We start from the raw sequence: 22498 nt of genomic DNA, 5'->3' as shown, positions 1-22498 counted from the left end.
TTGTAGTTCGACTCGTAGGTGGACGTTGCCGCTAGGGTAACGTTCCTTATACTGCGTTTGGCAGTTGTTCGTATCCTCGCACACTAGGGGAGCGAACAGAGGTAGGAGCTTTGTGCGGCTTACGCTGCTGTTCGTCTCTTTTGCACCACTAGAAGAGCGGACCTAGGCAGGTGCCATATCTAGTGGTTCGTGTCCTCGCACACTAGTGGAGCGAACGCAGGTAGGAGCTTTGTGCGGCTTACGCTGCTGTTCGTCTCTTTTGCACCACTAGAAGAGCGGACCTAGGTAGGTGCCATTTCGCACACATTGCCTTTGTCTCTGTGATTATTAACAGAGATCATTCCACACACCCTCCAAGTAAGGGAGGAATTGCTTTACTTACTTATTATATCCTTCTGTGAGTTAACAGAGGTATTGCACTCTGCCATAGTCTGCAGCAGAGTCTTTGCACGGTGGACCCTGACTGTCTGATACTCTTTTAGGTTATCAGACAGCCCCCCGTAACAGTCCCTTAGTGATTCACTGCCTTAAATTGTAGCTCAAACCAACTATATATACGGGACTAATCAAAAATATTCATATCACTTATCTGCTGTTTCACATTTATCAATGCGCTGAGATGTTTTCATATTCGTAAAAATTCATATTTGAAAACGACGCGTTTCCCTCCATCTCCGTACTAGATGGAGTTCATCAGGAGATTTATAGTATGGCGTAATAGCACCCTTCAGCAATGTGGTCTCCACGGATCAAAAAATGGTAAAGCCGTCGAGGAATGGGGGCATCGCTAAAATAAGGATGTACTCCATTGGCAGGCAGGAGTAAGTTGTTCAGGAATAAGATATAGAGGTCATTCCCTTTCTAATAAAGGATACCCTTGATAACTTATATACATTAACCTATAAGGCCTTCCCTCCCCTTTAAGGGATATTTTGAATAGATAAGACATTTGAGATTCTTAGTAGTGTCAACCCTGAGTTTTGGTTTTAAATATATATATTCTAATAAAATGTAATTTTATGAATAAGTAGGTATAATCTGTCACAAAAAGTAATTCTGTATACCTGTAAGTAAATAGTCTCTTTTGAAAAATTTTCAGTTACAAGCTTTCCAGTATTAACATTTATTCGCCAAGACTCACAATTTTGGAGACAACTTGTCAAAGTTTGCAAATTCAAATCTTTCAAAAGTCCACATTAGCTCTGCAATTTTTAAGATCTGTTATTCATAGAGAAGGCAAAAGCTTTCCTTACTGTGTCTATTCTGTATACAGTGGTAAGCCCAAATTTTAATCCAATCATCTACCTGTCAAGCTACCACTAGGGGGCGCAGGGACTCAGGTAAGAAAAGAACTCCTGAGTGAAGTTAGACAGAATCCCACTAGAGGTCGCTAACACCAGAGCAGGGATAGTGATCAGTCAGGGTCCATGTCGAGATATCACGTCTGTACCTAAGGGAAAAAAAGTTATAGAACAGAGCCGAGGTCAGACACTGGGAGAGCAAGTAAGCACCGGGGAGGGAGTGGAAGACACGGAACAGGACCGGAGTCTGGAGGACAGGGAGGTGCAGAGGACAGGTCGGACAAGAGGGACAGAGGTCAGGAAGAGCAGGAGAGATGGAGGTAAAGACAGATCAGAAAAATGGAGGTCAGGTCGGGCAAGGGGGATGGAGGTCAGTACAAACAGTATCGGGTAGCAGGAAAAGAACAGAGAACTTCTCACAGGAACAGTGCATGTAGCAGAGCCAGAAACATTACTGGCGACGTCCCGGAGGTAGCATCACCAAGATATGACGGAGTGACCCCTGGAAATAGGCCAGAACGAACATACCCTTTCCAGAGACCTAAACCTTGGAGGCAGGATACATGCACCGGCTTAGGAACGGCAGAGCCATGCATGAATCATGACACTACCATTTCTTTCTTACCATTTGTTTCTCATGCTGTAGATAAGTGTTCCTAAACTCCAGCCCTCAAGAGCCACCAACAGATAATGATTTCAGGGTTTCCATGGAAATTTACACTTTCGCAATACTATGAAATAATAGAAACATGATCCATTGGTGGCTCTTAATGACTGGAGTTGGGGAACACTTATCTACAGCATGAGGAACAAGGATGTTAAAGGCAATATAAGAATAAAGCTTATGGACCAGTCATTAAACCATTAAAGTTTTTTAATTATAAAAAAAATTATAATATATTTAATATCATTGTGATTTTATTATGGGATCGGTAAATGTACCCAATTGTTGATAATTCTTTTAGCTTTTCTTTTTAGTGTTGCTGCCCAAAATTGATACTACATCTCCAGCAGGAGTATAGGTGAAAAGTTATTATTAAAAGTTTTGGAAATGTTTACTATAGTACTTTGAAAGTACAAAAAGAAACTTAGAACAATTTTGAGAGTACGACGTCTATAGGGAAATCAATATAATTTACCTTTCAGTTAAAGCATTTACACAAGGGACTTATACATACTGATAACACAACATATATATACAGTATGTGTAAAGCTGTCAGCATTGTGCAATTTTTTTTTTTTATGTGGACAATCATTCTGGCTGGTGAACCGGGAATTTCACCACAGGAAGAAATACTTAGAAGAGAAGGATAAACTTTCAGATATTATTACAATTAATGTATTTAAACCAAAGAAGAAAATGTCTACCAGTTTGTCATAAGAAAAGCCAAAGATGTATTCTCCATAAGGTACGTTAATAATAATAATAAAAAAAATAAAATAATATTACTTCTGAGGGTGGACAAATATTTCTCCGGCTAGGTCTACTAATAGAGAATTCAAAGCTAGAATTTAAAGAAAACTAAACTATAACTTTTTTAATAATGTTCCATCCCTTCAAGCTCTTCCACACACAGTGACCTCAACATATAAGGCTAGGGGTAAAAGAATGGTAACCAAGAGGCTGTTTATTATACCACATTGATTGACTTTTTATGCCTTTTTAAATGTAAAAAGTTATCTCTTTTTTGGTGCCAAATGACGGCTGTCCAAAAATTATACCTTCCAAAAATTATACTTTATTTGGGAGCAGCAACAGGTTTGTTGTTTGGAAAGTGAAGAGCAATGGATTCTTAAAAGCCATGCAAAAAAATAATTCTATTTTTGGGAGCGGTTTCAGGTTTATTTACGTTCTGAAAAAACAGTTGAATATGTCCAGCAACTGAGGATGGAAATAGTCCATATTTAAAACATCACGTTTATTGGAAATATTAAACATAAGCAATAAAAAAACAAGTGTATAATAATAATAATAATAATAATAATAATAATAATAATAATATAATATTATTATTATTATTATTATTATTATTATTATTATTATTATTATAGCACCATTTAATACATGGCGCTTTACAAGTAAACATGTATACATCAAAGACAAGTACAATAATCATGTACAATACAAGGCACAGACTGGAACCCATAAGGGCTCACAGTCTACAGAAGAGAGGACCCTGCCTGCGAGGGCTCACAGTCTACAGGGGATGGGTGAGGATACAGTAGGTGAGGGTAGAGCTGGTTGTGCAGTGGTGTACTGGACTGAGGGTTATTGTAGGTTGTAGGCTTTACGGAAGAGGGGGTCTTCAGGTTCCTTTTGAAGTTTTCCACAGTAGCTGAGTGTCTTATATGCTGCGGTAGAAAGTTCCAGAAAATGGAAGAGGTGCGAGAGAAATCTTGGATACGAATGTGGAAAGAGGAGATAAAAGAGTAAAAAAGGAGATTTTGTGAGGATCGAAGGTTACGTGCAGGAAGGTACCAGGAGGCTAGGTCCCAGATGTAAGGAGGAGACAGGTTGTGGGTGGCTTTGTATGTCATGGTTAATGTTTTGAACTGGAGTCTTTGGGCAATAGGAAACCAGTGAAGGGATTGACAGAGTGGCGAGGCCGGGGACTAGAGAGGGGACAGGTGGATTTGTCGGGCAGCAGAGTTTAGGATAGAGTGGAGGGGTGCAAGAGTGTTAGAAGGGAGGTCACAGAGCAGGAGGTTTAAGTGTAGAAACCGGTCTACGCATTTTGAGCCTAGTAAGCTCTTAGTCATGACAAGGAAAGTCTGAAACTGAACAAAGATATTTACTAAAAGAAAAGAAAAACTGCGTTTCCGCCCACACTCTTTCTTTGTACACTGTACTTTCTTTTCATTTAGTATATCATATCTTTATTCAGTTTCAGACTTTCCTTGTCATGATTAAGAGCTTGCTAAGCAGGAAACACATAGACCGGTTTCTACACTTGTTTTTTGTTACTTATATATTTTTTTAATATTTCCAATAAAAGTGATGTCTTAAATTTGAAACACACAAGGTCCAAAAACATATTAAATTAGCCTTCAAAGACGCAACTATATCACAGAAAGCACCCTTAGGTAAACTACCTGGGTATTTTGAAGAAACGCTAAGAAATAAATTCAAAAGGTTTTTTCATTCCATCATTTTTTATTTTTTATTCAAACAAACACCACACCACAAAGGAGATTATGTTACATCCAAAAAACTGTCACAGGTTAGAAAGGTTTGGCAATACATATCCTGCTATGCAGTTATCATCAATTTTTTTAAATTTTTATTTTTTATATATATATATATATATATATGGTTTGATTCATACAGTGCAGCGGCTCATCATACTGGCAAAGAAGTATTGAATTTTGCCTCTGAAAATATCAATTAACCGGCTAAATTTTACATGTGGAAAGCAGTAATAGGGGACACAAAATATCGGCCTCTATTTTAAAGACATATGTCTAAACATAACGCCACAAACGACTAGGGGAGGAACTTCCATACCATATAGTCTAATATTATGTTCAAGATACCTTTCTGGCAAAACAATCCTACTAACAGCCGATAAATAGATAATACTGGCGGTTTCACCTAGGTTTAGGCATAAAAGCAGTGACACACTAATGGCAGTATATGTCCGACAATGTCACATGGCACCGCACCTGGGTTTATGCATACAATACAGTGACACACTTCTGCCTATCAATCCACAAGTAAAGCCGTAATTAGCCTTTTGCCACACAAAGCTGTAATAAGTGTGGCCAGAACTAATATAAATTCACAGTGTATGACCGATAGTGTCACACAGCACCGCACGAATCATGTATACCATATTACTTTAACATCATTATACATTAAGACGTTAGCCTAACTCTAATAATACCTGAGCAGTGGATGACTCTCTCCTTTCCCCGACGTACGCACGTTTCGCGCCAGCTTTCTCAAGAGGGGCATGTCGGGTAGGGAGAAAGTTGCTGCTGATATATCAGTCCGCAACCAATAAAGCGAGAGAGGGTGTGTGGTAACTAGCCAATAAACTACAGAGGAGGCGTGTATAGGGTGCGCGTCACTGATGCCATACAGGGGAACACCATCGGAATCTCCCCAAACCTATAACTGCGCATGTCAGCGCCAGAAAGAATCACTCCCTGCCACGCGCGCTGGACCGCACATCCAAGCCGCACATTGTATCGCAATACTGTAATCTGAAGTCTTCCAAACAACATTGGAGTGAATATCAATGGCGCTACAGTGTCAATAGCGCCCGTCAGCATCAGCATCAGCATCCAGGATATTACGATCCACATCTATAAATGCATTTATACATGTGCATGCCGTCCCATAAAAATACAGCTAGAATTAGAAAAACAGAGAAAGTAGCCAGCAACATATAGTCACTACTATCACAATCGCAAATATAACATGGTTTCTTCTGATAATATCACAAGAAGAGGGGTGCTCACATACTCATTAAAGAAATATCCCATATATATGTCGCATATCATGAATATGACAGTTACTCAATAGATAGATGGTATAAAGTAATTTTAGATATATTTCCCTTATATCCATCTTTTTTTGAAAATAAAGAATTATACTTTCATGAACACCCAATAGACCTGATATATAGCTACATTGCTCTTATACCTCATCGTTCAAAATACTCATAACAAACCCATAGGGCACACTATATTTAGATCATATTAATCACCCCCTTATTTTTATTTACAGTAGCTCAGCCGAACAGAAAGGTGCGAGAAGGATCATAAGTGCAATCTACTGGGACAACCCGCAGGTAGCTCCTGCAGTAGCCACCCACTGGGCAGTCACCAGAGAACGCAACAGTGACCCCACAAATCGCACCGCAGGCCGAGACAACCACGATGTTCCAGATATTAAAGACATTGATATAAATAAATCTCCGACACAGAGCAATAAATACATAATATCCAAATATACTATAAACATATGAATATATATGAAAATTCACATCAATTCAATATCATTATATAATTCATTAGAAATTCATAAAAAATTCATAAAAAATTCTTAAAAAAGGGGGGTGATTCCAGCCCAACGTTGCCTCTGAATTTTCTTCCAGTAGGGAATTGAATACCGCCACTCTCTTTTTTTCTCTTTTTTCCTTTTTTTTGTTATAGAGAAAAAATCCCTCATCCATTGTTCTCCAATAGTGCCTTGTTGGTAAAGGTTGGTTAAAGCAGACCTGATATTAGATAATTATCTAGAACGAACACAAAAATGGAATTATTAACTTAAAAACAACAACTAAATACAAAAACTAAGTTAAAATCACCCACCCATAAAAAGACTACCTGAATACTCATTTTTAATTTTTGACTATGCAGAAGAAATAGACTAATACCTTGAACTACACAATATTGGATTTCCCACACTGAACCCAAGAGAATCTACTGCTGGAAATTTCTCTTCCTGAATACATTTAGTTCCCAAGAAACGATCCATATCCATGGCTTTCATTTAGCCCTTGTGGGGACATAGATCCCAGATAGTAGATCCACTTGCATTCAACCCTGGCTAAAGCCTGACCTATATTCCCTCCTCTTGGTCCAAGACTAACTTGGTCAATAGCTTTAAATTTCAGGCCATTGGGGTTGCATTGATGAAATGTTTTAAAGTGCCTGGGTACACTTTTTAGGAGAGTATCGTCCTCAATTGTTTTAGCATTTTTTATGTCCCTGAGATGCTCAAGGACTCGTACCTTCATTTCACGCGTTGTGAGACCAACGTAAATTTTTGGACATGGGCATTCAGCCACATATACAATTCCCATGGATGAACAGGTCAAAGTTTTGCGGATGTCGTATACAACAGATCCATCGAAATTCTGAAATGTTTTAGTCTTAGTACAATTTCCACACGCCTTACAAAGGCCACATGGAAAGAATCCCCACAAGGTGGTATTGGGCTTTTTATTGCCCTGTTTTTTCTCATAATGGCTATGTACAAGCAAATCTCGCAAGTTCTTCGAGCGTCTAGCCACAATTGATGGCTTTGTGGGAATGTAATTCTTTAGAACCGGATCCGTCAATAGGACACCCCAATGCTTTTCAACTATTGACTTGAAATCACTCCATTGGGAACTGTAAGTGGCAATCAATCGTGTAATTTTAGAGGAATCTTTTTCATCGCTGTTTCTGTTGCCAAAAAGGAGATCATCCCTCTTGGCCTGAAAAGCTCGTTTATAGCTGCGCTTAATGCATCGCCGGCTATATCCGCGATCTTCAAATCTGCGGGCAATATCTTTGGCCTGCCTATGAAAATCATTGTCTTGTGTGCATATCCTCCTGGCTCTGAGAAATTGGCCAACGGGAATCCCATTGACAGTAGCCAGGGGATGGGAGGACGTGGCATGAAGCAAGGAATTCGTGGCAGTCTTATTTCGAAACATATCAGTCACTAGGTCCCCATTCTCTAAAGCTGAAATCTTGATGTCCAGGAAATCTAGTTGTTTACCATACTTATACGTAAGCTTGATATTAAATTTATTATTGTTTAAATTGGACATCAGTCTTTCCAACTCAGAGATAGGTCCGGACCACAGAAACCATATGTCATCAATGTATCGCATCCACTCCTGGACTCCCGACATCGCTGGCAAAAAATCACCTAAAAAAATCTGACGTTCCCAAAAACCTAAAAATAAATTAGCATATGAGGGGGCACATGCCGCCCCCATTGCCGTTCCTTGTTGCTGTAAATAAATCCGGCCATTAAATGTAAAAAAATTATGATATAAAATGTATTCCAGCAATGTTAACAGGAGGCCAGAAGTGGATGCGTCCATATTACTTTCATTCAAATACCATGATACAGCCCGCAAACCGTCCTCATGCCTTATTGAGGTGTATAGGGCCTCGACGTCAGCCATCACCATGACCATCTCATCCTCCAAATGAATATGATTCAACCTCTGTAGAGCCGAAGTAGTGTCTTTTATAAATGATGGAAGTGCTGATACTAGAGGTTTGAGGAAGTGGTCGATGGTGACGGCGACGATCTCACTCAGGCTCCCATTGCCCGAAATTATTGGTCTCCCTGGTGGATCAAGTGGATCTTTGTGGATCTTAGGGATCAAATATAGTGTGGGCATACGGGGCTGTAGCTTTTTCATACTGTCCAAAAACGTCTTAGGGATTATACCCTCAGAGAAGGCTCTTTCCAATATTGCTACCAGCTGGTTCTGAAACTCTGCAGTTGGATTTTTGTCCAACACCTTATAACATTTTAAGTCGTTAAGCAGATGATAAGCTTGTTTCTCATACAGCCGACAAGGCCACACAACTAAGTTGCCGCCCTTGTCGGCTGGTTTGAATAAAACATCATCCAGCTGTTGCAATTGTTTAAGAGCCTCTCTTTCTTTATAATTTAAATTGGATGCCCTGATGGTTTTAGTAGTTTTAAGTTTCTTGATATCATTAATAACCAATTTTGTAAATACTTCAGTAGCTGGACACAAGCTCAATGACGGGAAGGTTTTACTTTTTTCAAATAAATGTTTAGGGAACTTACCAGTAGACATCTCACTTTCCAATGCCAATGCCTCCAAATTCTCCAAAGCCTCTCTTCAACATCTGTGGTAAAAATCTCCTTATTATCTGATCTATGGTGCAGGCGACGCAAGACCAACTTTCGCGCGAAAAGGTTGACGTCCTTTACCGCCGTGAATTCATCTAAATATTGAGAAGGAGAGAACGTCAAACCCCTTTCCAAAACCCGCAACTGAATATCGGACAACGCATAATCGGACAAGTTAATTACCTTGTATTGATCATATTTGTCCTTACGTTTTTTTCTCGAATCAAAAATATCCGGATATTTGATTAATTGTTTGCTGCGTGTGCGTGTTCGTTGATAAATGTCACCTGCATCATCCAGATCACTGGAGGAGGCACAGCTGTCCGACATGGAGGCAGTAGCATTGTACTCACTAGATTGTATAGATGGCTTCCTCAAATTATTACTTTTCTGTTGTTGCCACCTGTAGATAATCTTACTTTCATAGTCTCCCATATCACGTTGGTACTTTTTGGCTTTTAATTGGCTGATGTCCAGCTCCCATTTGTCTATATCTTTCTCAAGTTCGCTTATATATTTATTGAGCTGCTCCAGAGAGAGATCTTTTTTAATCATTAGCATGAGATTTTCAATTTCTTCATCCAATTTATTAAGTGACAGTATATTATTGTCGATAATAATCCTTATAAATTCGAGGGAACAGCCTTCTGCCGCCTTAATCCATCTATTAACTAATTCTTCATTGTGCAATTCAAAGGAAGGAAAGAGCTGAATCCTCAACCCTCTAGGAATGATTTTTTGCATCAAATAATTATCAAGTAACGTTTTGTTCCACCATAATTTCGTTTTTTTCTGCATACAAAATTTATACTGTTTTAAATGATCTTTATAGTCACTAGTAGTCTTAGGTACGACTGTGGGGGCTCCTTGTTTGAACAGATCCGTAGCTTTAGATAGCCAAAGAGTCTCCTTGGCCTTGAAATCCATATTGAACAATATGGTGGACAACTGTAGTAAAACAGCAATTAGACAATTAGAAACACACAAGGTCCAAAAACATATTAAATTAGCCTTCAAAGACGCAACTATATCACAGAAAGCACCCTTAGGTAAACTACCTGGGTATTTTGAAGAAACGCTAAGAAATAAATTCAAAAGGTTTTTTCATTCCATCATTTTTTATTTTTTATTCAAACAAACACCACACCACAAAGGAGATTATGTTACATCCAAAATGCGATACATTGATGACATATGGTTTCTGTGGTCCGGACCTATCTCTGAGTTGGAAAGACTGATGTCCAATTTAAACAATAATAAATTTAATATCAAGCTTACGTATAAGTATGGTAAACAACTAGATTTCCTGGACATCAAGATTTCAGCTTTAGAGAATGGGGACCTAGTGACTGATATGTTTCGAAAGAAGACTGCCACGAATTCCTTGCTTCATGCCACGTCCTCCCATCCCCTGGCTACTGTCAATGGGATTCCCGTTTGCCAATTTCTCAGAGCCAGGAGGATATGCACACAAGACAATGATTTTCATAGGCAGGCCAAAGATATTGCCCGCAGATTTGAAGATCGCGGATATAGCCGGCGATGCATTAAGCGCGGCTATAAACGAGCTTTTCAGGCCAAGAGGGATGATCTCCTTTTTGGCAACAGAAACAGCGATGAAAAAGATTCCTCTAAAATTACACGATTGATTGCCACTTACAGTTCCCAATGGAGTGATTTCAAGTCAATAGTTGAAAAGCATTGGGGTGTCCTATTGACGGATCCGGTTCTAAAGAATTACATTCCCACAAAGCCATCAATTGTGGCTAGACGCTAGAAGAACTTGCGAGATTTGCTTGTACATAGCCATTATGAGAAAAAACAGGGCAATAAAAAGCCCAATACCACCTTGTGGGGATTCTTTCCATGTGGCCTTTGTAAGGCGTGTGGAAATTGTACTAAGACTAAAACATTTCAGAATTTCGATGGATCTGTTGTATACGACATCCGCAAAACTTTGACCTGTTCATCCATGGGAATTGTATATGTGGCTGAATGCCCATGTCCAAAAATGTACGTTGGTCTCACAACACGTGAAATGAAGGTACGAGTCCTTGAGCATCTCAGGGACATCAAAAATGCTAAAACAATTGAGGACGATACTCTCCTAAAAAGTGTACCCAGGCACTTTAAAACATTTCATCAATGCAACCCCAATGGCCTGAAATTTAAAGCTATTGACCAAGTTAGTCTTGGACCAAGAGGAGGGAATATAGGTCAGGCTTTAGCCAGGGTTGAATGCAAGTGGATCTACTATCTGGGATCTATGTCCCCACAAGGGCTAAATGAAAGCCATGGATATGGATCGTTTCTTGGGAACTAAATGTATTCAGGAAGAGAAATTTCCAGCAGTAGATTCTCTTGGGTTCAGTGTGGGAAATCCAATATTGTGTAGTTCAAGGTATTAGTCTATTTCTTCTGCATAGTCAAAAATTAAAAATGAGTATTCAGGTAGTCTTTTTATGGGTGGGTGATTTTAACTTAGTTTTTGTATTTAGTTGTTGTTTTTAAGTTAATAATTCCATTTTTGTGTTCGTTCTAGATAATTATCTAATATCAGGTCTGCTTTAACCAACCTTTACCAACAAGGCACTATTGGAGAACAATGGATGAGGGATTTTTTCTCTATAACAAAAAAAAGGAAAAAAGAGAAAAAAAGAGAGTGGCGGTATTCAATTCCCTACTGGAAGAAAATTCAGAGGCAACGTTGGGCTGGAATCACCCCCCTTTTTTAAGAATTTTTTATGAATTTTTTATGAATTTCTAATGAATTATATAATGATATTGAATTGATGTGAATTTTCATATATATTCATATGTTTATAGTATATTTGGATATTATGTATTTATTGCTCTGTGTCGGAGATTTATTTATATCAATGTCTTTAATATCTGGAACATCGTGGTTGTCTCGGCCTGCGGTGCGATTTGTGGGGTCACTGTTGCGTTCTCTGGTGACTGCCCAGTGGGTGGCTACTGCAGGAGCTACCTGCGGGTTGTCCCAGTAGATTGCACTTATGATCCTTCTCGCACCTTTCTGTTCGGCTGAGCTACTGTAAATAAAAATAAGGGGGTAATTAATATGATCTAAATATAGTGTGCCCTATGGGTTTGTTATGAGTATTTTGAACGATGAGGTATAAGAGCAATGTAGCTATATATCAGGTCTATTGGGTGTTCATGAAAGTATAATTCTTTATTTTCAAAAAAAGATGGATATAAGGGAAATATATCTAAAATTACTTTATACCATCTATCTATTGAGTAACTGTCATATTCATGATATGCGACATATATATGGGATATTTCTTTAATGAGTATGTGAGCACCCCTCTTCTTGTGATATTATCAGAAGAAACCATGTTATATTTGCGATTGTGATAGTAGTGACTATATGTTGCTGGCTACTTTCTCTGTTTTTCTAATTCTAGCTGTATTTTTATGGGACGGCATGCACATGTATAAATGCATTTATAGATGTGGATCGTAATATCCTGGATGCTGATGCTGATGCTGACGGGCGCTATTGACACTGTAGCGCCATTGATATTCACTCCAATGTTGTTTGGAAGACTTCAGATTACAGTATTGCGATACAATGTGCGGCTTGGATGTGCGGTCCAGCGCACGTGGCAGGGAGTGATTCTTTCTGGCGCTGACATGCGCAGTTATAGGTTTGGGGAGATTCCGATGGTGTTCCCCTGTATGGCATCAGTGACGCGCACCCTATACACGCCTCCTCTGTAGTTTATTGGCTAGTTACCACACACCCTCTCTCGCTTTATTGGTTGCGGACTGATATATCAGCAGCAACTTTCTCCCTACCCGACATGCCCCTCTTGAGAAAGCTGGCGCGAAACGTGCGTACGTCGGGGAAAGGAGAGAGTCATCCACTGCTCAGGTATTATTAGAGTTAGGCTAACGTCTTAATGTATAATGATGTTAAAGTAATATGGTATACATGATTCGTGCGGTGCTGTGTGACACTATCGGTCATACACTGTGAATTTATATTAGTTCTGGCCACACTTATTACAGCTTTGTGTGGCAAAAGGCTAATTACGGCTTTACTTGTGGATTGATAGGCAGAAGTGTGTCACTGTATTGTATGCATAAACCCAGGTGCGGTGCCATGTGACATTGTCGGACATATACTGCCATTAGTGTGTCACTGCTTTTATGCCTAAACCTAGGTGAAACCGCCAGTATTATCTATTTATCGGCTGTTAGTAGGATTGTTTTGCCAGAAAGGTATCTTGAACATAATATTAGACTATATGGTATGGAAGTTCCTCCCCTAGTCGTTTGGCGTTATGTTTAGACATATGTCTTTAAAATAGAGGCCGATATTTTGTGTCCCCTATTACTGCTTTCCACATGTAAAATTTAGCCGGTTAATTGATATTTTCAGAGGCAAAATTCAATACTTCTTTGCCAGTATGATGAGCCGCTGCACTGTATGAATCAAACCATATATATATATATATATATATAAAAAAATAAAAATTTTAAAAAAATTGATGATAACTGCATAGCAGGATATGTATTGCCAAACCTTTCTAACCTGTGACAGTTTTTTGGATGTAACATAATCTCCTTTGTGGTGTGGTGTTTGTTTGAATAAAAAATAAAAAATGATGGAATGAAAAAACCTTTTGAATTTATTTCTTAGCGTTTCTTCAAAATACCCAGGTAGTTTACCTAAGGGTGCTTTCTGTGATATATGTCTTAAATTTGGACTATTTCCCTCTATAGTTGCTGGAGATTTTCAATTCTTTAGTCACATAGCTATTGTTATCCAGGAGGTTGGACTGTAGTCACATGCATCACTTTTCTCTATGGCGTCCCAGAAACAGGTGAGCTGATGTATTTCTCTCTATTTCATACATTATTTACTTTGTACAAGCTGAGAGCCAGAGAGGTGTGAATGAATGTGAATCAGAAGGGGCAGCAACTGTGCAGTATAGAATATGATGGGACTAGTAAGGAGATGTTCGGTTGGGTAGGGCCAAAACAGGCAGCCCAAGAAGCAGCAGCAATCCAGTATAGCTAAAGAATACCATGGAAAGGCACGTGATGTGTGACTATGTATTAGCAGTGGCAGTGGACTGGTAACAGCTGCACAGTATGGAATATGATGGAAACTATAATTATACAACACACTAAACAGGGAGGAGTGTGGCTGTCTATCAACAGTGCCAGAATACTACACTCCACCGCCACCCCGATACACATTAGAGCATTGGTCAAACCCAATAAAATCAGTGGGTTTGGGAAGCATTAGTCTAATGTAGATGGGGGCACTTAGGCTAGATACACAAAACCATGTTAGTCTTATCCCTGAGAAACGGGGACCAATTTTTTTCTCAGGAGTCACCTTAGCTGCTTCTTAATTTTTCTCTTTTTTTTTTTCATTGAACAGGAGTGCTTGCTTCCAAGTAAAAAAAAACTTGGAAGGTCAAATTTTTAGACATGAATGCAAAATGGAAGCAAACTGGAGGCTTTCCAACATACAGGTCATGAACTGAGTCTCATGGATCCCATTCTCAGGTTCGTGATTCGTATGGATATGTGAATACGTCAATTTTTTTCTATGGGTTCAAATTCTGTCCGGAAAAAAAATCAGTCAACACAACAAAAGACGTCTTATAGAGCCTCTCATGCAAATGAGGACAAAACCTCATTTACAAGTGCCCAAATCTCTTAATTATTTTTAATAATACATTGCTAAAATATATCATTTGTTATAATATTATACATTTTCAAGATTTTTTTGCTGAAAAGCTGATGTATTTCATAATAAAACATAAGGTTATTCTTTTCTGTTTTGCACAAAAAAGAAAGTCTGTGACCCCTGTCTTCATGGGCCCTCATAAAGGAAGTCTATAAGTTTTGCTTCCCACACCCACTTGTAGAGAAACCTATGACTCCTGTTTCCCGTAACTCTAAGAAAAAGCCTGTGAGTCCTAAAGCCTGAGAGTCCTAAAGCATGCGAGTCCTAAAGCCTGTGAGTCTTTCATTCACTGCCCATTCATAGTAGAAGTCTGTGAGTCCTGCTCCAGAGTTTGTATATATGTAGAACTGTCAATCATGGTATGGGCAGGAAGCAGGACTCGCATACTTTTTCTATGAATGGGCAGGGAATGCAGGAATCTCAGGCTTTCTCTATACTGTGAGCACAATTATTAAGCAATTTGTATTTTTAAAGACTAATTTTGTTTATTTTTTTTAATTGATTATTTAATTTATTATCATTATTATTATTTATTGAAGAACATTAGAATCCAAAAGCCTGAATAGTTAATAAAGTAAAAGTGAAGTTTTGTCTTTCTTAGGAGAATATCTCTATGCAGAATTATTGGGCACCTAAATGGAAAACCTAAATTCTCCCATCTCAATTGTTTATATCCATATAACTCAATGTACAAAAATATGTTTCCCAAAAAATTAAGTAACCAATATAGTAATATAGCCTCCCTTTCATTTCAATAGCCGAAGAGAGGCTATGTTACTAAATAGGAATCCGTCTGTTTCTTTATCTGTTGACGGTCATCTTTTTGGGCAGCACCAACCACAGCCTAAGACATTAATCACTGTTCTCCTTCACAATAAATCTCCCATTTAAGAAGAGCCACAAATCTTCAGTAGAGTTTATGTCCGGTGAAGAAGGGGCCGGGTCATTATCTTTTCATCTTTAAGACTTTTATTGGCAGCCAAGCAGTGGAGACATTGATGCTACGATGGAGCATTGTACAGTATAAAAATCAGGGTTTTCTTGAGAGAAGAAAACTTTTCTTCTACTACTGTTTGAAGAAAGTGTATTGTAAAAATTGGCAGAAGATTTATTAATTTATTTTGAGTCCATCTTCAACCCAAAAAAGTCCATCTAGATAATTTCATATTATTAAATATTAGCTCACAGCAGCTAGCCCACTTCCATCTTCTTGGTCTCAGAGTGGAAGTGGAGGTCTGTACCCATTATTGATCCAGTCTTGACCCATCCATCTGGTTCACTAGGAGGCAATCTCATTTCATTAGTCCATAAAACCTTTGAAAAATCTGTCTTCAGATATTTCTTGGCCCAGACAAGGGCTTGGTTATGTGGCTTCAAGGAGAAAGCAGAGTCAAGGGTTAACCTGAGGCAGCAAGCTTGCGGGACCGGGGAGAGTGAGCGACTCTCATGGATAGATCAGTTTTGGATGGGTTGAGTGAGATGGGGGAAAGATGATAAAATACACCCTTGCCTAATAATTAAGCACACAGTGTATGATATGAGTGTGAGGGAAGCAAGACTCACAGGCTTCCTCTTTAAGTCCAGGCAACATTTAAACAGCTTTCTATATAAAAATACTAAATCAAGTAAAAAAAAATATAGTTCTCAGCTCCTCATTTTCTCTTATATGATGACTTCATGTACGAGAACTGACAAATCAACTTAAAGTGTACCTACCTCCTGGTAGATACACCACCACAGTGGTTGGGCTCAGCAAGAAAGTCCAGAAAGTATTGGATGTTCCTCCAAAAGATGGAGGCTAAGGCGGGCTTTACACATTGCGACATCGCTAGCAATTGCTAGCGATGTCCAGTGCGACAGCACCCGCCCCGTCGCACATGCGATATGTGGTGATTGCTGCCATAGTGAACATTATCGCTACTGCAGCTTCTTTCACACGCACATACCTGCTCTGCGACGTCGCTGTGACTGCTGAACAATCCCTCCTTCAAGGGTGAAGTGCGTTCGGTGTCACAGCGATGTCACCATGACGTCCCTATTCGGCCGGCCAATAGAAGCGGAGGGGCGGAGATGAGCAGGACATAACATCCCGCCCGCCTTCTCCCTTCCGCATTGCTGGCAGGACACAGGTAAGGAGATGTTTGTTGCTCCTGCGTGTTTACCCACAGCGATGTGTGGAGCTGCAAGAACAACATCGTACCTGTGGTTGAACCGACATTATGGAAATGAACGACGTTACACAGATCAGTGATATTGTACGCTTCTGTGCTCGTTCATCGTCGCACCAAGGATTTACATGTTGCGATGTCGCTACCGGCGCTGGATGTGCGTCACTAACGATGTGACCCCCGATGATATATCGGTAGCGATGTCGCAACGTGTAAAGCCCCCCTAAATCATCTGAGAAAGCAGCTTAAAGTCATATGCTCTGGAACAATGCTAAATTTGTGCTTTTCTATATGCAAATAAAAGAGAACATTCAACTATGGGTACATTTATCTATTTTATTGTTTGTCTCCCATTCACCAGCTACAGTACATAAAATGGGAGACTCAAATCAAACATCTAGTATCATAGTTCATAGTTTTTAAGGTTGAAGGGAGACTCTAAGTCCATCTAGTTCAACCTGTAGCCTAACATGTTGATCCAGAGGAAGGCAAAAAAACCCCAATGTGGCAAACAAGTTCCAATGGGGAAAAAATTTCCTTCCTGACTCCACATCCGGCAATCAGACTAGTTCCCTGGATCAATACCCTGTCATAAAATCTAATATACATAACTGGTAATATTACATTTTTCAAGAAAGGCGTCCAGGCTCTGCTTAAATGTTAGTAGTGAATCACTCATTACAACATCATGTGGCAGAGAGTTCCATAGTCTCACTGCTCGTACAGTAAAGAATCCTCGTCTGTGATTATGATTAAACCTTCTTTCCTCAAGACGTAGTGGATGCCCCCGTGTTCCAGTCGCAGGCCTTGGTGTAAAAAGATCTTTGGAAAGGTCTCTGTACTGTCCCCTCATATATTTATACATTGTGATTAGATCCCCCCTAAGCCTTCGTTTTTCCAAACTAAATAACCCCAAGTTTAATAACCTGTCTTGGTATTGCAGCCCACCCATTCCTCTAATAATCTTGGTGGCTCTTCTCTGCACCCTCTCTAGTTCAGCTATGTCCTTCTTATATATCGGTGACCAGAATTGTACACAGTATTCTAAGTGTGGTCGCACTAGTGACTTGTACAGAGGTAGAACTATATTTTTTTCATGAACACTTATACCTCTTTTAATACATCCCATTATTTTATTAGCCCTGGCAGCAGCTGCCTGACACTGTCCACTAAAGTGAAGTTTACCATCCACCAATACACCCAAGTCTTTTTCTGTGTCTGTTTTACCCAGTGTTCTACGATTAAGTACATAATCATAAATGTTATTTCCTCTACCCAAGTGCATGACCTTACATTTATCTACATTAAACTTCAATTGCCACTTCTCAGCCCAATCCTCCAATTTACATAAATCTCCCTGTAATATAAAATTATCCTCCTCTGTATTGATTACCCTGCAGAGTTTAGTATCATCTGCAAATATTGAAATTCTACTCCGCATGCCCCCAACAAGGTCATTTATAAATATGTTGAAAAGAAGTGGGCCCAATACTGACCCCTGTGGTACCCCACTATGAACTGAGACCCAGTCCGAGTACGTACCATTAATAACCACCCTTTGTTTCCTATCACTTAGCCAGTTTTTAACCCAGTTACACATATTTTCCCCTATCCCCATTATTCTCATTTTATGTACCAACCTTTTGTGTGGCACCGTATCAAAAGCTTTTGAAAAGTCCATATACACAACATCCACTGCATTTCCCTGGTCCAGACTTGAACTTACCTCTTCATAGAAGCTGATCAAATTAGTTTGACAGGATCGATCCCTCATAAACCCATGTTGATACTCTGTCATAAGGTTATTTTTCTTGAGATACTCCAATATAGCATCTCTCAAGAAACCCTCAAGGATTTTACCAACCGTAGAGGTTAAACTTACCGGCCTATAATTTCCCGGCTCAGTTTTTGTCCCCTTTTTGAATATTGGCACCACATTTGCTATGCGCCAGTCCTGCGGTACCGACCCTGTTATTAAGGAATCTGAGAAGATTAAAAATAATGGTCTATCTATCACAGAACTCAATTCCTGTAGTACTCTGGGGTGTATGCCATCCGGGCCCGGAGATTTGTCAACCTTAGTGATTTCGAGGCGGCGGCGTACTTCCTGCTGGGTTAAGCAGGTAATATTCAAGTGTGAATTTATGGTATCACTGGTCATGTCATCTGCCATGGCATTTTCTTGTATAAAAACCGTAGAAAAAAAGTCATTCAGCAGGTTGGCTTTACCCTCATCCCCTTCCACCATTTCACCAAGACTATTTTTAAGGGGGCCAACACTATCGCTTTTCAGTTTTTTACTGTTTATGTAGTTAAAGAATATTTTAGGATTATTTTTACTTTCTCTCGCAATGAGTCTCTCTGTCTCAAACTTAGCTAACTTAATTTGCTTTTTACATATTTTATTTAATTTTCTATAATTATATAATGCCTCATCACTACCTACCCTCTTTAATTCTTTTAAGGCTTTCTGTTTTTCTTTTATTGCTTCCCTTACAGCTCTATTTAGCCATAGGGGTTTCCTCCTATTTCTAGCATGTTTGTTCCCATAGGGTATATTTTCTGCACAAGCCCTATTCAGGATGCTCATAAAAGTCTCCCATTTGCTTTGTGTACTTTTATTACTTAGTACATCATCCCAGTTTATTGCACTAAGATCATCTCTCAACCGTTTAAAATTTGCTTTCCTGAAGTTTAGTGTCCTTGTAGCACCTCTACTAGACATCTTACTAAAGAATACATGAAAACTTATTATTTTGTGATCACTATTCCCCAAGTAACCCCCAACTTGTATATTTGATATGCGGTCTGGCCTATTGGTTAGTACAAGGTCTAGTAGTATCTCCAGGACGATTCTTTCTCCTTGGCCTGTCCAATGTCCTGTATCTCCAGGTCATCTGCTTTATTATGTTCCTGATGATGTACGTAACAACCTTGTCTGGGAATATTCTTCTGATCCTTGTGGTGAAAATCAACTCAAAGCTGCAAACACCAATGTACTTCTTCTTGAGTAATCTTTCCGTTATCGACATTTCTTTCTCCTCCAATATTGTGCCAATAATTCTAATAAATACCCTATCCGAAGACAGGAGCATTTCTCTCTTGGGATGTGCAGTTCAAATGTATTTCCATATGGGGTTAGGAGGCACCGAGTGTGTCCTTCTTGCCATTATGGCCTATGATCGATTTGTGGCCATTTGTAGACCATTACACTACCAAACAATTATTAGCAAGAGGATATGTGCTTGTTTAGCCTCCATATCTTGGACTGTAGGCTTAGGAAATTCCCTTATCCATACGCTGCTCACTTTCCAACTACCCTTTTGCAAATTCCATGTCAACCACTTCTTCTGTGAGATGCCTCCTTTCTTTCAACTCTCGTGCAAAGATACTCATACTAATGAAATAGTCATGCAGGTTGCGGGACAGATCGTTATCATGTTTGCTTTCTTATTGACATTAGTTTCATATGTCCACATCATCTTTACCATCTTCAAGATCCGTTCTTCCCAAGGGAGACAAAAAGCTTTCTCCACATGCACTTCCCACCTCACTGTTGTGTCTGTGTACTATGGGACCATTATGTTCATGTACCTGAAACCTCGCTCCACCTACTCTCCTGAGATAGGCAAGATTGTGTCCATTCTATATACAGTGGTGACACCAATGTTGAATCCTGTCATCTACAGCATGAGGAACAAGGACGTTAAAGACACTATCAAAATTAAACTATTTAGGCAATAAACCCATTGAGGCAAGATACTTTCTGTAAACATTTAGTAAATAGAGTGGTTTTAAAAATTTGCACGAAATGGACATAATATGCCATAATGTCTGGCCAATAAATCTATTAGTACCTCCTCTCACAGCTTTGGAGATAGTCACATCAGCCCTACTTTGTGAGGAGCTGACCCAAAAATGAATGATGCCATTCAAAAGTACAACTCATCCCTTAAAGAACAAGCCCTCCCACGGCTATATCGATGGATAAGTAAAAAAGTTATGGCTCTTGGAATAAGAGAAGAAATAAACGAAAAACACAAAATCGCCAGGTGGTAAAGAGATTGAAGACAGTTGTATGGTGGAATAAGTAAAAGTTGACCAAGTTAGTGATGGTAAGTTGGTTTGATACCTGCAAAGGGTATGGTTTCCTCATCCAAAATTAAACTGACAAAGATGAAAAAAAGCAATCTACTCTAGTGCCCTGACAGTCTCAGAGATTAAGTATAATTTGTGTTTGTGTAAGTGAACTTAAGTGGGAACCCATAGTTTCTAGTAGAATATTGTTTATTGAGGGTATCTTTTCATCTAATAAGGAATAAATTTGAACTCCTGTAAACCAAGGAAAGTTATGGCAACTGTGGCGCCCCTGAGGCTTCAGACACCACAGGGCACAGCACCTGATTTTAGGTGCTGTGCTTATCCTGGATTCCTGGGTGATCAGTGTCGGTTCTACACAACATCACATCTCAACACACGCCAGCTGTCGGGACGCACCCCCGGTCAGGGTTTCAGGCAGGTACTCCATTAATACTGGGAAGCAGCAACCAGTATATCTGGTTATGGAGCCTTAAGTCAGTTGAGGAGAACTGGTTGAGACTAGTTAGAGAGAGTCTAGTCAGTCGGTCTGAAGAGAAGAAGGGAGACAGCTGACAGTCCCAATCAGTTCAAGTCAGAGCTCACTAGTGACTTTAGTGAAAAGAGCAGTGCGGTCGCTGGGGAGTGAAGTGTGATTTCTTACAGGACCGAGCACCGTCAGGGTGTAGAGCCCTAGATTAGGGGACGCTTTAGGCTCGCCTAATATATCTACAGGGAGAGAAGATTGTACGTTTCTCGGCCCACCATAGTGAACGAAACACAGCAGCAGACTCAGAGCCTGGGAATTGGTACAGAGGTACAGCCCATTGAAAGGTTCGCGCTGCCTGCGAACGGACCGGGACTTTTTATACAAAAAGCCAAGCAGGGACCTTCGAAAGCTACAGGCTACGGGGACCCACTAGTAACAGAGAGGTGCATGAGAAAACAATTCACCGGGTCACAACCGCCACTGGGATCCGAGGAGTTCGGGATCACCTGGAGCCCATCATGGTGGAAACCGGCACCTTGCAGGCATAACGAACAGTTAGTAAAAATATCTTAACTGCAAGCCCCGTGTCATCTGCTTTGTCCTGCACCTCATCAACATCCACCATAGACTTTCCCAACGGTTGCCCCGGGGTACCCGCTCCACCTGTGGGGAGCAAGAAACACCTCAGCCGCCACAACACCATCCCCGGAGATCCCATCCAGCAGCCGCGGCTCCATAGCCGCAAAATTCCACAGGTGGCGTCATAAATCTTTTATAAACTTTATTACCATCCCCCCCATACCGCCATATCAATTGACTCCGCCAGGGTCATGGAGACAGGCCCCACCACCGCTGACTACCCCGGACTAGTCCAGCCAGACACCGAGTATCCCTAAGGCCCTGGGGCGGGCAAGTCACTTTGGCGTCACAAACAGGTTATAAACTTTACTACCATCCTTGCCAATACTGCCACATTAATTGGCTCCACCAGGGTCACAGAGTCGGGCCCACCACTGCTGACTACCCCGGACTAGTCCGGCTCGACACCGAGTCACCTAAGGCCCTGGGGCGAGCGAGTCACAACCAACCAAAAATGTGAGTGTTTAAAAA

The 22498-nt window shown here is 40.0% G+C and overlaps 1 protein-coding gene across 2 annotated transcripts; it reads left to right on the top strand.

The window, feature by feature from the left end:
- Positions 1–17196: 17196 nt before the first annotated feature.
- Positions 17197–20565, top strand: LOC142257804 (olfactory receptor 5AP2-like). 2 transcript variants are annotated; one of them, XM_075330027.1, is made up of 2 exons: positions 17197–17221; positions 19670–20565. In XM_075330027.1, the coding sequence occupies exons 1-2, from the start codon at positions 17197–17199 to the stop codon at positions 20563–20565; spliced, it is 921 nt and encodes a 306-aa protein (XP_075186142.1). The 2 variants fall into 2 exon arrangements, with proteins under 2 accessions (XP_075186142.1, XP_075186141.1); XM_075330026.1 differs by having other exon boundaries at positions 19661–20565.
- The last annotated feature ends 1933 nt before the right edge of the window (positions 20566–22498 follow it).

This window comes from Anomaloglossus baeobatrachus, chromosome 12, assembly GCF_048569485.1.
Source record: "Anomaloglossus baeobatrachus isolate aAnoBae1 chromosome 12, aAnoBae1.hap1, whole genome shotgun sequence".
NCBI lineage: Eukaryota > Metazoa > Chordata > Amphibia > Anura > Aromobatidae > Anomaloglossus > Anomaloglossus baeobatrachus.
Note: the sequence above shows the minus strand (reverse complement) of the source record. Positions and strands in the feature narration are given on the sequence as shown.